The 15804-nt window shown below is 37.3% G+C and overlaps 1 protein-coding gene across 2 annotated transcripts in view; it reads left to right on the top strand.

Annotated features, from left to right (window-relative positions):
- MFSD1 (major facilitator superfamily domain containing 1) overlaps window positions 1–15498 on the top strand; it is a 30170-nt gene extending 14672 nt beyond the window's left edge. Inside the window, exons 8-17 of one of the 2 annotated variants that reach the window (XM_037908375.2) lie at window positions 431–529; window positions 1527–1638; window positions 2584–2640; window positions 3450–3606; window positions 6200–6297; window positions 7091–7203; window positions 7768–7815; window positions 9172–9232; window positions 13593–13704; window positions 13994–15498. In XM_037908375.2, coding sequence (XP_037764303.1) covers window positions 431–529; window positions 1527–1638; window positions 2584–2640; window positions 3450–3606; window positions 6200–6297; window positions 7091–7203; window positions 7768–7815; window positions 9172–9232; window positions 13593–13704; window positions 13994–14053 — 917 coding nt within the window. In that variant the 3' untranslated portion in view covers window positions 14054–15498. Of the gene's footprint in view, window positions 1–430; window positions 530–1526; window positions 1639–2583; window positions 2641–3449; window positions 3607–6199; window positions 6298–7090; window positions 7204–7767; window positions 7816–9171; window positions 9233–12512 lie in introns of both variants that reach the window. The other variant, XM_037908376.2, reaches the window with a different exon arrangement.
- The last annotated feature ends 306 nt before the right edge of the window (window positions 15499–15804 follow it).

The raw sequence follows: 15804 nt of genomic DNA, 5'->3' as shown, positions 1-15804 counted from the left end.
CTTTGCTTCTGATATTCCAAGTACAGCTAACCTTTGGTGCAGAATTGCTCACACATTACACTCACTATCCTGTAACTGCTGATTTGTGTGTGTAGTCAGGGAACTATATTTCTAGATAAGTGCAGTTATCTGTAATCAAATACAGGCACAATTGTACTTTCAACACTTGTTTTTGAAAATAAAAGGTAAAAGATTTTAAGGTGGTGTCTGTATAAGGTGGTGTTTAGTAAGCCGAAATATCTTTACGTTCTTTAAAGACTTTGAAGTAGTCCATTATTTAGTTTTATAATGCCAGCAGCTGGTGGTCATAGTATACTCTGCGATTGTTAGACTGGTCTGGTCTGTTTAGAGATGTATGATAAAACATACATATTCTAAGAGCTAAATCTTTCTGGAGTTACTACTGTACAGTGAATGTCTCCTCTTCCAGGTGGTGTAACATGTATCTTTTCACTAAGCTGTGCATTGATTCTTGCTTATCTGGACAAGAGAGCAGAAAAAATCCTTTGTAAAGAGCAAGGAAAAACTGGTGAGTGATAACAATAGTTAAAACGCTCAGATTGCTTAGTATGTTCATCTATAGTACTATATCAGTTATTTAAAGTGTGTATATAACCTGGACTCGTATCTTTCACTCTAGAACAAAATAACTGGAATTTAATTTTAAAGGGTATCTGTCCATTAGTCATATCAGGCTCCCAGTGCTCTGATTTTACTACCCCTCATCCTCTTCTTGCTGCAAAATCCTTGATTTAATAAAAAACCAAACCCTGCTTCTAGCTGTTATGATTGGAAAACATGAGTGAAAACTGGATGTAATGGCTCTCGAGCCTACAGAAAGGACAGTTCATGCCCCATGTTTTACTCTGAAATCAAGACCATATAAATGTAAGCCGTAGCTGTTTAATAACTGCTTACTATTAATAGAAACATCCAGCTAATATGCATCCTGCAACCTCAAAAGCCTCCTGTGCTCTCTAGGTTTGAAGAGTCCAACTTTCTTTTACACAAGTGCCAAAGTATACATCTTCCCCCAACAATCTGTAGTGATGTGTTGTCTATACAAAAATCTGAGGCATACTGCAAATAGTTTGTTTTGCTCTGTTCCCATATTTAATCACTTCTCCATAGTTCGGGGTTGCAGCAAAATTTCACTTTTCAATTGACAACTTCTTTATTTAAATAGAAGTCTTTGCAGATGTTCCACTCTGCTGCTCCCAGACTGTCTCTGACTCTAGGGACCGTGCCACAGAATTTATGTCCAGCTTGCCATGGAATACATTGGACTTTAGTCTTCAGTTTTGGCAATTCTATAGCATTAAGATAGGATCAAGAAAATGCTGGTTTAAACTTGTCATTAGCTCCCTCTTGCACAATTTATGATACAGTGAGACTATATCATACAAAATCTAACTACATGAATGCTCAATTCTACAATGCATTATTTAGTTTTATTCAGCGTTTAAAAATATTAAACTTACCTATAGATAACTTGCATTGATCCCAATATTTCTTTCTTTCTGAAGGTGAAGTGATTAAATTAACTGATGTGAAAGACTTCTCGTTGTCCTTGTGGCTCATATTTATAATCTGTGTTTGTTATTATGCGGCTGTGTTTCCTTTCATTGGACTTGGGAAGTAAGTGTCTCTCTCTTTCCCTCCCTTCCTCCGACCCCCCCTTTTTAAAAATGAAATATAAACAAAACCTGCATCAGAAACATCACTTCCTAATGTACCATACCAGTTTGTCTCTACAAGTAGTTTTGTCCATTAACTTTGTGCCAATGTAAATTTTTAAAGATATATTTAAAATGAAAAATTATTGTTTTATTTTTCAAGAAATCATTAGGAAAAGTTTTTGTAGCAGTTCTGCATGTTAGTCTGCTTTTGATGTCTCTTCAGTGACATTGCTTGTGCCATCTCTTACCGTTTGAGAGTTGTGATGTGGATTTTCTTATCTGTTGCACTTTCTAGAAAATACACTTTAGGTTTTAGCACTGGTTGAGTTGGCGTAATGCATGTTACATTTGTTACCTAAAACTTGGAATTGGGTTACTTAAAACGTGCAATTTTAATGCAGCAAGAGCCATGGAAGGCTGCCATTTTGTGTTCTCCGCTGCCATGTTAAGTGGACATTTGACTAAGCATCACTAACCATCAGACTTCTCCACACTAAGATAGTTGTCCGGCTTTTCCATTTTGCTTATGCATTCTCTCCAAAAGGTCCTGCTTTGGCTGGTCTAATACAGTGGCTTGGTCCTTCCTGTCCCATCACTAGGTTAGCCACCAGTGAGTTGTGCTTTTGATGACTTACTTACTTCTGATGTAGAAGAAAACATTTTTAGAACCTTCCATCATAGAAATCCATCTCCTAAATACCTTTGATACTGCATATAGAATTTTTTTGTTCTCTGGAGGATTTCATTTTCTGTAACATGCATTTTTATGTTTATGTCAAAAACTGTTTAAAAAAACTTAGTAAATATGATTTTTTCCTATTTTCACTGTCAAATTTAAGCTAAAACAGTAACATTTTAAATGGGTAAAAAATATTCTAAAACTCCTCTGTGGATTTTACTTTAGGGTTTTCTTCATTGAGAAATTCAAATTTTCTTCTCAAGAAGCAAGTGCAATTAACAGGTACTCCTGCAAATTTACTTGATTAAAGGATTTTATGTAAGAGCGTGTCAGTCACTATGGTCTGTTAGTCTAGGGAGAGAGTAGAGAGTCTTTCTCAAAAATCTTGTCTTCAAACATATTTGTGTTGTGCTGTATGACTAATGCGTTCCCGGGGGTATGCGTAGGCTATTCTATCAAGGAGCATCAGTCCCTCCCTTGTGGGAAGTCCAAACTATAGAAATGAATCATGGAACTTCGTTTAGACAAGGAAAGATCTGTTTTGTGACCACTGTTAGAAGAGTCATGTACTGAGTAGCACTCCTTTCCCCAGCAGAGCTTATTAAGGTAGGCTAATTATGCTTTGTAGCTATATAGTACTCAGCAATCAACTAACTAAAGTATAATAACAAATCTGTGAGGTAGACTGAGGAAACAGAGAGGGTGAATGAGTTGCTTAACATCATACAAGTGACTGTTAGTGCCAGAAACAGAATCCATCGCTCGTAAATCATTCCTGTGTACTAACCAGTAGACCACACCGCTGGCTACCTAGGCATCTTGGTCTCTGGGATGATGCCCTTCTGACTTCTACAAATGGCTAATTGCCTTTCTGCAATATAATTATGCTGTTTTGATATTTATTTATTGGAGATGGAATGTATTTGTTATGCCCTCAAGCATCCCAGAACAATTCAAGCGTGGGGCTCCACAGTGAGAGGGAATTTGGTGTTTTAGATAGTGATGCTTCATGATGGAAAGACAGAAGTTGCCTTATGATTTAAAATGTAGACTAAATGTGTTTTCAAACTCTCCTTATCACTTCTTTGTAGCATTGTATATATCATATCAGCACCCATGTCCCCTGTCTTTGGATTCCTGGTGGATAAACTTGGAAGAAATATTATCTGGGTTATGTTTGCTGTAGTGGCAACCCTTGCTTCTCACATTATGTTGGCCTTTACTTTCTGGAACCCTTGGATTGCTATGGTAAATCTTGCTGGTAACAATGACTTTAATTGTGTACATATGTGATCTTATCTAATAGCCATATGATAAATTGTATTTATCATGCTCTTTTGACCATATTGCTGGCACTGTGCCCACTAGTCCACCACCATGGAGATAGAGAATAATGAATGGCGTAGAGAAAGTTAATCAGGCACTCCTGTTTACTCTCTTTGAATACAAGAACAGGGAACGCTACATGAAACAGAAATTAAAAGTGAAGTTAGGGAATATTTTACACAACATGATTATCTGCTTGAAGTTATGGCTACGTCTACACTACCATGGTAAGCTGATCTAAGTTAGGCTACATGAGTAACATAGCTGGAGTCGACATAGTTTAGGTAATCTTATTGCGGTGTCTACATTGCGTTGGGTCGACGGGAGACAGTCTCCTGTTGACTTACCTTACTCATCTCGTTCCCGGTGGAGAGCTGGAGTTGACCAGAGAGCGCTCTGCTGTAGATTTAGCGGATCTTAACTAGACCTGCTAAATTGAACCCCGGTGCATCAATCGCAGTAGCATCGCTCTCTTAGTAGTGTAGACATAGACAGCTTAATAGGACTTTAAAACTGTATTAGACACTCGTGGCTAATGATCACCCCAGTTACATTAATTAAGCAAACTTTTATAAAGATTATAAGCCTTTATGCTTCAGGATACAAGCCAACCACTGGGGGTGGGAGAGGTTAGCAGGACACTTCCCTTATTGGTAAGTCATTAACTCAGGTCTAATCCGTTAGAGTAATTCCTGTGCTCCTTTGGAATCTGTAGAGGGCAGAGGGTGGGTTGTAAGACTGCAATTCTGCAGCCACCTCCTCCTACTTACAAACAGCTGGCGGCTATAGGAAGAAGCTCCCAGGCTCTGAGGCTTTCCACAGTCTGCCCCTGGAACATACTTGCATTTTCCTTTGGTATTGGCCACTGGTAAATAATGGGCTGGATGTACCGCTATTGCACACCCCCCCCCCCCCCCCCCCCAAAAAAAAAAAAAAAAAAAAAAAAAAAGCAAACATCATCCTGGGATGTATTAGCGGGAGTGTCATAAGCAAGACACGAGAAGTAATTCTTCCACTCTACTCCGTGCTGATTAGGCCTCAGCTGGAGTATTGTGTCCAGTTCTGGGCACCACGCTTCAGGAAGGATGTGGGCAAATTGGAGAGAGTTCAGAGAATAGCAACAAAAATGATTAAAGGTCTAGAAAACATGACCTATGAGGGAAGACTGAAAAAGCTGGGTTTGTTTAGTCTGGAAAGAGAGGACTGAGAGAGAACATAACAACAATTTTCCAGTATGCGAAGGAAGAAAAACTGTTTTTCTTAACCTCTGAGGATAGGACAAGAAGCAATGGGCTTAAATTGCAGCAAGGGAGGTTTAGTTAGACATTAGGAAAAACTTCCTAACTGTCAGCGTGGTTAAGCACTGGAATAAATTGCATAGGGAGGTTGTGGAATGTCCATCATTGGAGACTTTTAAGAGCCCGTTAGACAAACACCTTTCAGGAATGGTCTAGATAATTAGCCCTGCAACAAGTGAGGGGGACTGGACTAGATGATCTCTTGAGGTCCCTTCCAGTTCTGTGATTCTATGATCGGCTGTTTTCTGTTCTGGCAGTTGTGTACAAATACCTGAAACCCCTAAACAGCTTCACACATCCATTTTATTGACGTGTGTGTGTGTGTGTGTGAGGTACTGCCAGAAAACCCCTACCTTCTGTCCGTACCACCTTTCCAAGACATACTACTTGAGGCCCCAAAAAGTCAGCCCTAAAGCACTGACAGACTGAAGATCAATACCTAACAACCCATCAGGGCTAGCAGCGTGTCTATCCTGCTTTCCGGTGTAACACAGTACTTGTTTTGATAGCATTACAATTTTAAGGTCTGACAGGTATGTGCTGAAAAGCTATTTCATCTAACTTGGATATCATTAAAACATAATTAAAATGTTCACTCCTCCGAAGGCCTGTACAGTGGACTTTTACTAAGGCACCAGGCTTTCCAGGTGATAGGAGAGGGAAGAGTTTTTGTAATTCTTTTCTTATTGGTATGAAGATAGTCTAAAAGCTTCCTGTAAAATGTGGCATATGTGGTGATTGGTGTAAAGGTTTCATTGGTGCTTGATTGTACTGTTCAGAAACAATGAGTTTTTTAATATTAATTCCCCAATTGAGAGCTTCCACTATGAGTTGTTGAAGATCCCTACAATGTTACCAGGTTATCCCTAATCATACCTGGTACAATTTAACCACTCAGCTTGGTTTTTTTTTTTTAAATAAATTGGCTTTTCTGTGTATTATATACTTAAACTTTTTTCCTAATTGGCTTATTCTGCTTATGCAAAGCTCATCCAGAAGCTTGTTGCCAAAATACCATTACTTGCTTATACTCATATGTTTATTGAGTCTGACATTTCTGCTGAGGAAACTGTTGACAGAAATGTCATCCTTTTATTAAAATCTATACCAAATACTATATTTTAGTACTTGTAGAGTTAGTTGTATTTAACACCAGCCTCTCTCTCTTTCTATATATATATTTTAGAATATATTTATTATAATCTTGTTTTCAACAGTGTATATTAGGAGTAGCCTATTCACTGCTTGCCTGTGCTTTGTGGCCAATGGTAGCTTTTGTGGTTCCGGAACATCAGCTGGGAACTGCTTATGGCTTGTAAGTATTCATATATTTGTCTCCCAGGGGAGGTCTACAGCGGGTACTTCCAAATACAGAAGAACCATTTAAATTTTGAGTATCTTATTCCAGAGTGGTTGCTAATATGTTTGTTGCAATGAAATTATCTTATAAAATTATTCAAGCTAGGAACAGTCCTCAAATTCTTCAAGATATGCTTGTTTTGATATCAAACAAATCTAATACGTTTTCATTCTTCTGAAATTACCGTCTCCAGAATAGCTTTTGCTTTTCACATTTAAAGGATTACTGGCAGAATTAACAGGTCACAAATGTAGAACTTGATTCTGTCCTCAGATTTGTGGGTACAGTTTGTACAATCTGAAAATGTACTTGTTGCATATCTGCCTCTGTATGCCTTGATGCAACTTGTGACCGTGTACCGTCTTTCGTGTAGCTGACAGGTTTCAGAGTAGCAGCTGACAGGTTTCAGAGTAGCAGCTGACAGGTTTCAGAGTAGCAGTCGTGTTAGTCTGTATTCGCAAAAATAAAAGGAGTACTTGTTGCACCTTAGAGACTAACAAATTTATTTGAGCATAAGCATCCAATGAAGTGAGCTGTAGCTCATGAAAGCTTATGCTCAAATAGATTTGTTAGTCTCTAAGGTGCCACAAGTACTCTTCTTCTTCTTGTAGCTGTATTTTATAAATGCAAATAAGGAAACTCTAGGTACTCTTAAGCATGTTGGCTTCTTTAAAAATAATAAAAAAATAAATAATAAAAAAATTCCTCATGTAATGTGGATAACCAGATTGTTTACCCTGTGTTTTAGTATGCAGTCTATCCAAAATCTGGGTCTGGCAATTATTGCCATAGCAGCTGGTACAATACTGGATTCTCGAGGGTATCTGTTTCTAGAAGTCTTCTTCACTGCTTGTGTTTGCTGTAAGTACATTACTGTGGGAACTTACAGCTCCTGAATATACGGGAGCTCACATGACATATTTTCCTTAATACTCAGTGTGTTTGTGTCCACATCAGTGAATATTTTCTGTTGTGTAGATTGATAGTTGGGTGCTTGTTTTATAAACTGATGTTGAGAGTAATCAGTTCTCACTGGAGTATTGATCATTTACCCTCAAGTGGACTTTATACTGGGTACTGAAGAAATTTTTGAGGGGGAAAATGAGGTCAGATGGATATTAAGTATAGTCAGAACCTTTGTAAAACGGGATCTTCAGGGAAAGATTTTTTTTTTCCATGTTAAGTGACCATTTTCCTGATCTTGCTTAAACGTTCTAGGTGGAGTTTTCAAAGTGGCTAAGTGAGTTAGGAGCATAAGTCAATAGGACATGCTCCTAATTCACTTAGCTGATTTTTAAATCCCAACTTCTGTCAACACTGCTACCTAAAAGATTTGACTGTTGCTTAATTGCATTTCAGGGTAAGAGTTGGTTTTCTTCCCCTCACAGTAACCTTGCTGACTATAACTCTCTTCTGCTTTTCTAGTGTCGCTAATAGCTGTAGTCATGCTGTATTTTGTGAATCACCTTACTGGTAAGTGCATGTTTATATTGTCTCTTTACATATTTTCTGTTTGAGTCAGTAATTTTAGTTAAAACAATGATCTAAATCTTTCCTCTGTAACTAGTATTACACAGGGTGATGAACCTGTTCTGGCTCAACTCTGTGGATTAAAAATTTTACCCTCTTAATGGAGGGTAATGGAGACATTTCTAAATCACCTCAATATAAAAGTTTCCTTTGCCAATTACCATGAAAATTCCCTCAACCTTATCAATATGCTGAATACTCCCAATATCCCAGGGTAAGCAGGGGATTCCGAACCTATCCTTTGAACTAACTTGAGCACTAGTTTTAACACACCTGGTACTTAATATCGTTAGATCAACCTTAGTAAAGGAATACAGTACACCTGCACATGGATATCTGATTTGGTCATTTATACTAGGCTTTGAGTAAGACACTGACCATTTCCCTATCCCTGTTTGGAAAAATTTCAGATTGCTTTTGTCGACCTCCTACTAACTGTTCAAGTGCTATGTGTTCGCATATGTAAAAGTTGCATTGGCTCTTCAGAAAGCAAATTATCCTAGTTCCCCCTTGATTGTTTTTGTACATCTAATTGTATTTTCAACATTGGGGTTGGATAACGATGGAGCCAGAGAAAAGCTGCTACATTCAGTCCATTTTATTGCTAATATTGGGTTGTTTCTATCAAGGACATGCTAGCATTTTATCCTGTATAGTGTAAATGCCCCAAGCTTTGTAGGGCTTCCACCACTTTCCTTGGTTTAAAATATTTTTCACTCAAGAAAGCTGTTCCTGATGTTCAGTCTAAAACTTCACTTTTTCTTTACTACATGCTGTTAATCCTAGCCCTATCATCCTAAATTCCTCTCCTTCTTGGGTAATTATCCCTTTAAATTTTTGTTCCTATCATATTATAACTTAGGTGAGGTGATAGCTAAATAGTTAACTTTCTAAAAATCTTTAAGTAATTTCTTCTAGCACTTATCAATTTTCTTCTCTGAACTTAGCTTGTTACTTAGAACTGAATTCACTCTAATAAACTCTAGACCAATTGCTCTTGCTCTGACGTCTGTTTGTTTATGCAGCCTAGAAATGCATTGACTTTTAGCTGCCATATCGAATTGTAGTCTTCTGTCCATTTGCTGTCTTGTCTTATCCCAAGGTCTCTCAATATTATTAAAAAGAAAAGGAGTACTTGTGGCACCTTAGAGACTAACCAATTTATTTGAGCATGAGCTTTCGTGAGCTACAGCTCGTATATTGACTTTCATTTTCTCAAGTTAGAGATGTTTCTAGTTGAGTATATCATATAAAGACACATTTCAGAAGTTCCTAAATAAATATAACTTCTGTTTGTAGGAGGTGATCTTAACTGGTCTGCAAAGAAAAGGGAAAAACTGCAAAAGCTAGCTGCGGCTGAGTAAGTATATAAAGCTGAGAACTGATGTCCTTTTAAAAGCTTTATTAACTTGGAAATCTTTTTTTTCTTTTTTTCTTTTTTAAACATACACATAGTATATTGCAAAATAAATTGACTACAAAAGTGTGGTTAAGGGGAGATTGTGCCAAAAGTCTAGAATCAGGTATGGCATTGAACTATCAGGAATGAATGAGGCAAGAATAACTTTTCACAACTTCATTCTGCAAAAAGTTGAAGCCAACTGGAGTTGAAGATGCTCAGCACCTATGAAAAAGAGGCCATCTACCGGTAACTGAAGTTGGGTGCCCAGAATTTGCACTGTAGTGAGTGCTGGCATTCTCCTTTAAAGTACACAACTCTTTGCAGTTGTCTATTTGAGAGACAGGGTGGGAATATCTTTTATTGGACCAACTCCTGTTGGTGAAGGACAAGCTTTCAAGTTACACAGAGCTGATCTTCGGTCAAAATTTAGTCTGCTGTGTGGCTCGTGGCTTTCTCCCTCTCTGAATTACGTGCTCCTGCCTCCTCTGATTGAGTAAAGCAAAAGCTGTCTATGTCTACTGCCCAGGCATCATATCTTGCTGGTCCTAACTCTTGAAAACATATCTTTATATTAAAGAAGAAAATAGAGTTCCTTCCAGCTGAATGAAAGTTCTGAGGCCTGGCCTCCACTAGGAAATTATCTTTTGTTTAAGTACATCGTTCAGGGATGTGAAAAAACCACCCCCCTGTGTGACCCAGCTAAACTGGCTTAACCCCCAGAGAATGCTTCTGTTGACCTAGCTACTGCCTATTGGGGAGCTAGAGCACTAATGCCACCAGGATAACCCTTACCATTGGCATAGGTCGTGTTTCCACTGAAATGAGTGTAGACAAGCCCAAGTATATTTTAAAAAAACCTATTAGCACTGCTCACTTCTGAACTAAAACTGCTTGCTGGTGACCTTTTTATGTAGGTGTGACTAGCTAAGAAAAGACAAGTAGCATGTTGTTGTTCTTTAGTCAGGCTTTTGGGTAATGGTATACTTTTTTAATTGCCATTGCAAAGTAAAATATAGAGCAGAGTATATCTGGGGCCACTTATGAGTCAAGTAAGATCTGGGTTTAATATCAGAAGCAAGACAAATGAAGACTCTGTTTTTTTCAAAATAGGATCTTAAAGTTAGGCTTCTAACAGGTGCCTAAATATGGCTTTAGAAGCCTAATAATTTAAGAGTGCTGAGCACTCACAGCTTCCACTACCCTTCAGGTTACTGAAGAGTTGAACTTAAGGGTCCTATTTCTGAAAATCTTGGCTTTTAGTTGTGAATGGGAAGCTATCAAAACATTTCTGTAATTCGTATCCATTCTTATCTAGTGCAATGGATGTTGAAAAGTTTCCTGCTTCTAGTTATTAGAAGAAAAAGTGGGCATAACTGAACACACACGTTTTAAATGTTTGCATGTCCATCAGCTGCTGACTCTGTGCACTCTAGACAGCTTTGGTATCATGCATATAATTGCCTCCTGTCAAGATACAGGGTTTATTTCAAGTTTATTTTGACTGTCATTGACATCTGAGTTTAATGGAAGGTAACTTCCCTAACTTAAGGATTTAGACCGAAGGTATGTCTACACACAAACAGCTACAGCTGCACTGCAGCAACAGTGCCATGGTAATGCTTCAGTGAAGACAGTACCGATGCCAATGGGAGACTCTTTCCTGTCAGTGTAGGTACTTCAGCTCCCCAAGAGGCGGTAGCTAGGTCGACAGGTGACTTCTCCCATCGACCTAGCACTGTCTACACCACAGCCTTAACTGTATCTCTCAGGGGGTGTGGATTTTTCACACGCTTGAGCAATGTAGTTATGTCGACCTAATGTCCTGGTGTAGACTAGGACTTAGTAGTGTGTGACCAAAAGGGCATTAACAACACTACAGTGAAGTTGAACTTTGATGTATAACATAAACTTGTTTAGGATTTTATTCTACAAATGTAGAAATCCAGCATGGCTGGAAAATACAACCCACTTGTAAACTCCCTCGCCCGCCAAAAAAAAGCTGCCTGCTTTTAGATATTTTTTTCCTAAAAACTTATAATTATGTCCTTCTAAATAGGACACTAGACTAAGACTAAAATCTCCTTGAGTTCAATTCCTGGCTCAATCACAGACTTCCTATGTAATCTTGAACAAGTTACTCAATTCCTCAGCTATGAAATGGGGTGGTTAATACTTCCTTGTCTCAGGGGTGTTGTGAGGATAAAATCTAGTAATGACTAAGGTGTTCAGATAATATGGAGATGACTATAGAAGTAGATATAACTGGCTTCAGAGTCAGGCCCTTTTTTAAAGCGGACACTTAAAGGATGGGACAGTTATAAAACTCTAAGGTCCATTCTTTCCGGGTTTTTTTCCACAGATAATTTATCTTAATTAAACATTGTGAAATGTATTTAATGTCATAATAAACTAGTCAACAGAATTCTAAGTTAGCTAGGTATTATGACTACTTCATTCAGATAACTTACAAGTGAACCAGATGAATATTTTTATTTGATACACTTCTTGTTGTGAACAGTAAAACACCTTTACCCTCTCAATGCTGCTGCTTAGGTATCTAGTTGTATGTTACAGAAATTAACTTACAATAAATTGTCTTCTGCCTGAACTACAATGCTTTTGTGCGTGTAAGTGCTAAAATGTGAGGTGCTAAACTTGCATATGTAATCTGTCGTAGTGAATTGCCAGTAGACACTTTTTTAGTTCTGTAGCAGTGGCTACAGAACTAAATATAGTTTTTCTATAAAGTGCTAGAATATTTCTGTATGTATTGTCTATATAAAAACACTTTTACAACATCTTACACATGCATGACTTCAAAATGAAATCTCCCAACCAAAACCATCTCTCCCACAGTGGCTGGTGGTGGTGGTTTCATACTGGCATGTGCCAAACTTGGGTTGGGTCTAACATCCCACTTCAGCAACATACCTTGTTCAAACTTGATGAAAACTTGGTTCCAAAAGATAGTGACCAAGATGTGAAGCTGTTTTGGGTGGTAAAGGAGCAGTAGAAGAGGCTATGTAAGGCTCTTGTCAGGATGTGGCGCGCATTCCATCACCAGAAGCAGATACACATTTTTACTTGACTTGCCAATTTTTCTGGTCAATGCAAGTTGTGTGCAGTGTTTCCAATATATAATTCAAAAATATAACATTTTGTGTTTGATAAAGCACCCTGAATGTCAGGGTTCCTTGTAGCATGTTTTCAATAATTCTCACTACAATGTTTTTTGCAGAAAAGAAATTTGACTAAATTTCATCCAGAAGTGGGGAGCATTTGATCAGCAACTTAACAACTTGAAGAATTATAGTGTATTTAGAGCTCGATGCTTAGCACTGGACAATACAGTTGATTGGAAAACATACTAACATGCCGAGGATTTTACAGTAAACTATTTTACGATGACACAAATGTTTGGTAGCTATTAAAAATTGTTACAAAGCATACATCTTTCTCAGAGCAGTTACACTGTGTTGGGTCATAGCATTTTAAACTGAACTGAAGTTTCATGTAATTGCAAAACGTTTCCTTTTCAACCTGAAGCAAACATTCTTGCAATATAAACTAGATCAAGTGTCTCACTTACAGAAGCAGCACTTTAGTATCTCTTTGGTTGGTGTCAAGAGCTTTTGCCTAATAATGGTTTTAAGCAATTATTTGACTTGTATTTTGTGTGCTGAAAAGATCATTGCCTTCCCAAACTTGTTAACAGGTCTCTGTTAATGTGGGTTTTGTCACATTCTTCATGCAAAACCCTATCATATGTAGCAGTAAAACACAGTTCAGTCTTCCAAGACTTTTTTACTCTTTACGGAAAGGACTTAAGTTGAAAATAAGTGGGAGTGGGGAGCTGTCTCTAACAAGTACTGTATGGTCAAATACTGAATCTTTATTCTGTGATAAAACCAAATCCTGATTGCTATTAACTCTGTAAGACTGCTGAGCAGTCTCTTTAGTACAGTTTTTTGTCACTTCTCTTTTTTGTGCTATCATCTTAATATATTTTAAGGGATCAAATCTTGTTTAACTGATAAATGCATAGTCTGAATTTTGTTTAAAATGTGCGTTAGCATGTTGTAACTTTCCAATAAAGTTCTAAATTCTAAATAAAAAAAAATTGCAGAATAGTCTGTTTTTCTTGAATATCAAGTTAGCGTGACTTGCCACATGTTTGTCTCTTAGCTTTTTGTTAACCTGCAGTTTTACACCTGTAAACATTATAAACTGTTAGTTACTAGAAGTAAAATTAACAATCAGATTAACAGAACAGATTCTTGTTTGCGCATGTCTTAATTTAATCCATTTTGTTTTACAGAGCAGAAAAACGAGAAAAACTCAGACGTCAAAAGGAAGATGACTTGGTCAAATTACAGCCAAAGAATGACTTTAGTTTAAGGAATAGGTATCTCTCCAAACTAGGAGCTCAGGTATTAGTAGCAAAGCAGTATTTCCCTACAGACAACAGGGCAATAAAAATAAATTAAATAAATAAATAAAAATCTACATCTGATGTGTGTCTTCACCTAGGCAGTATATTGGTTTTTATGAAGGAGCTAAATTTATCCCATAGCTATTAGAAATGAATCTCACCTACAATTTAAAAAAATAAAAACCAAACTGAAGGGGTAGAATCAATAGTTTTAACTTGAAAGACAGATAAGGTGAAGAATAGTTATCAATAAGATTCATCATTCTTTCAAACTTACTTTTTTGCAGCTGCCTGATAACTACTCTTCCTACTTATCAGCATTGGCACACAGAAGTGTGCTGAAATAGCATCACTCTGCACAAGTTTGTCAAGAGATGGAAGTGCTCTGAAGTTTATGCAGACAGAAACTTGCTCCTACTAGTCAAGAACTACACCTAGAACAAAAGCAGAATAATGCACCATGTTCTATATTTGAATCCTCATGCTGTCATCAGGAACCACCTTACCTTAAAAAACGTAGTGTCAATAAGTGGCTCCTATTGTAATGTGAAACATTAGTTCAGATTTGAAGCATTAGGTGAGGTTTGACTTCTGTGTGCCATACAAAACCAAATATGAAACTTAAAAGCTTTGGGAAACAATAACCTGTTAGCCATTCTACGTATTCTTGATGTAGGCATTAGTCTGGTCAGACTACATTTTTATGGTGGACATCCTTGTTAATTTCCTGCAGTAACTCAGTTTTACTTTCTTTCTCTATGGAAAATGTAACAATAGAAATGACTGCCTTTTTAAATTCTGTCAAATCGAGATTTAATTTTTTTTTTACAAAAACTTGGCTGTTTCATTTAAAAAAACCAAACATAGTATATTCATTAAAGCCAGACTTGGAAGTTGCACTAGTACATGGTAATGGTGTTAATCAAAGCTGAGCTATTTTCCTGTGGAAATGACACTTGATACAGTTTTGATAACTATCAAATCGTTAACTGTAATATATAACTTTCAATCAGTGTAATATTTATACAAATATAGTGTGGAGTATCTACTAGTTTTAAATGTTATCTGCAATGAGAAGAATGGCTTTAGGACCAACTTTATCCCAAAGATGTGTGGACTCCCATGCTTGCAATGTAAGCAGAACTGGACCCTAAAATCTCATTCAACATGTATATTTCTTACTAAGTGGATAGTAGAAAACTGAAAAAGTAGACTAATTTTGACTGAATTTTCAGTCTTTTAAAGTGTGGTCTTAATCTGCGCTAAATTATTATACTCTGACCTTTTATTGCTGAAAATTTATCTTAACTGCACAGGAAAGCCAGTATTTTTTTCAAATAGGTTGTTACCCTAACAGTTATATTAATTGAATACATCAGAAATAACTTGAGGAATGTTGACATTTCTATCTGGAACTTGTGGTTCTATTAAGAATTTTGTATATGCAAATATACTTTTTTTTTTTTTTTGGAAGTGAGTTACTTTTCTATGACTTGTTCAGTATTCTACAAACTTTATCAAAGATAGTATTCTGAATTGTGTAGCACTGCCATAGTCTGGTATCATGAAATCCATCCAGGAAGATTAGTACAAAACTTGGTGCTTTTATGTATTACTGTTGAAGATTGCATTTACACATGGTAGTGCTAAACCTTTTTTTGTTTTTTTTTACTGTGCTGTATTCAGGAAGAAAGCAGCATAAACTGTCTGTGGATGGATTATGTACAGTTGATTTGCTTATACGCTTATAGATGCTGATCTTTTTTTAGTAAATAAAACTAAATGGATAAGGCCCCTTGGCTCTTTGTGTTTAATGCTTAATTGCTTTTTAAGCAGTGTTGTATAGTGTTCAGTGCACATGACTGCTGTCTTCTGGGGAGGGAGGGCTTCAGGGCAGGATAACTTGAGGAAACTTCTCCAGAGGAAGTGGAGTTCTGCAGTTGGTAGTTGAGGAGGGTAGAGCTGTGTTCTCCCTCCAAAGAAGGAAGCAAGGTATTCTTGTTTTGACCCCGTCCCGTCCCCGCCCCCACCGATCTCATGGCTCTCTGCTGGTGTGCTGGCCTAAGATGCAGTCATACCTTTGATTGTTGTGTGGACA

Source organism: Chelonia mydas, chromosome 9 (genome assembly GCF_015237465.2).
Source record: "Chelonia mydas isolate rCheMyd1 chromosome 9, rCheMyd1.pri.v2, whole genome shotgun sequence".
Taxonomy (NCBI): Eukaryota; Metazoa; Chordata; order Testudines; family Cheloniidae; genus Chelonia; species Chelonia mydas.
The sequence above is the reverse complement of the archived record's forward strand: the minus strand, read 5'-3'. Positions and strand labels throughout refer to the sequence as shown.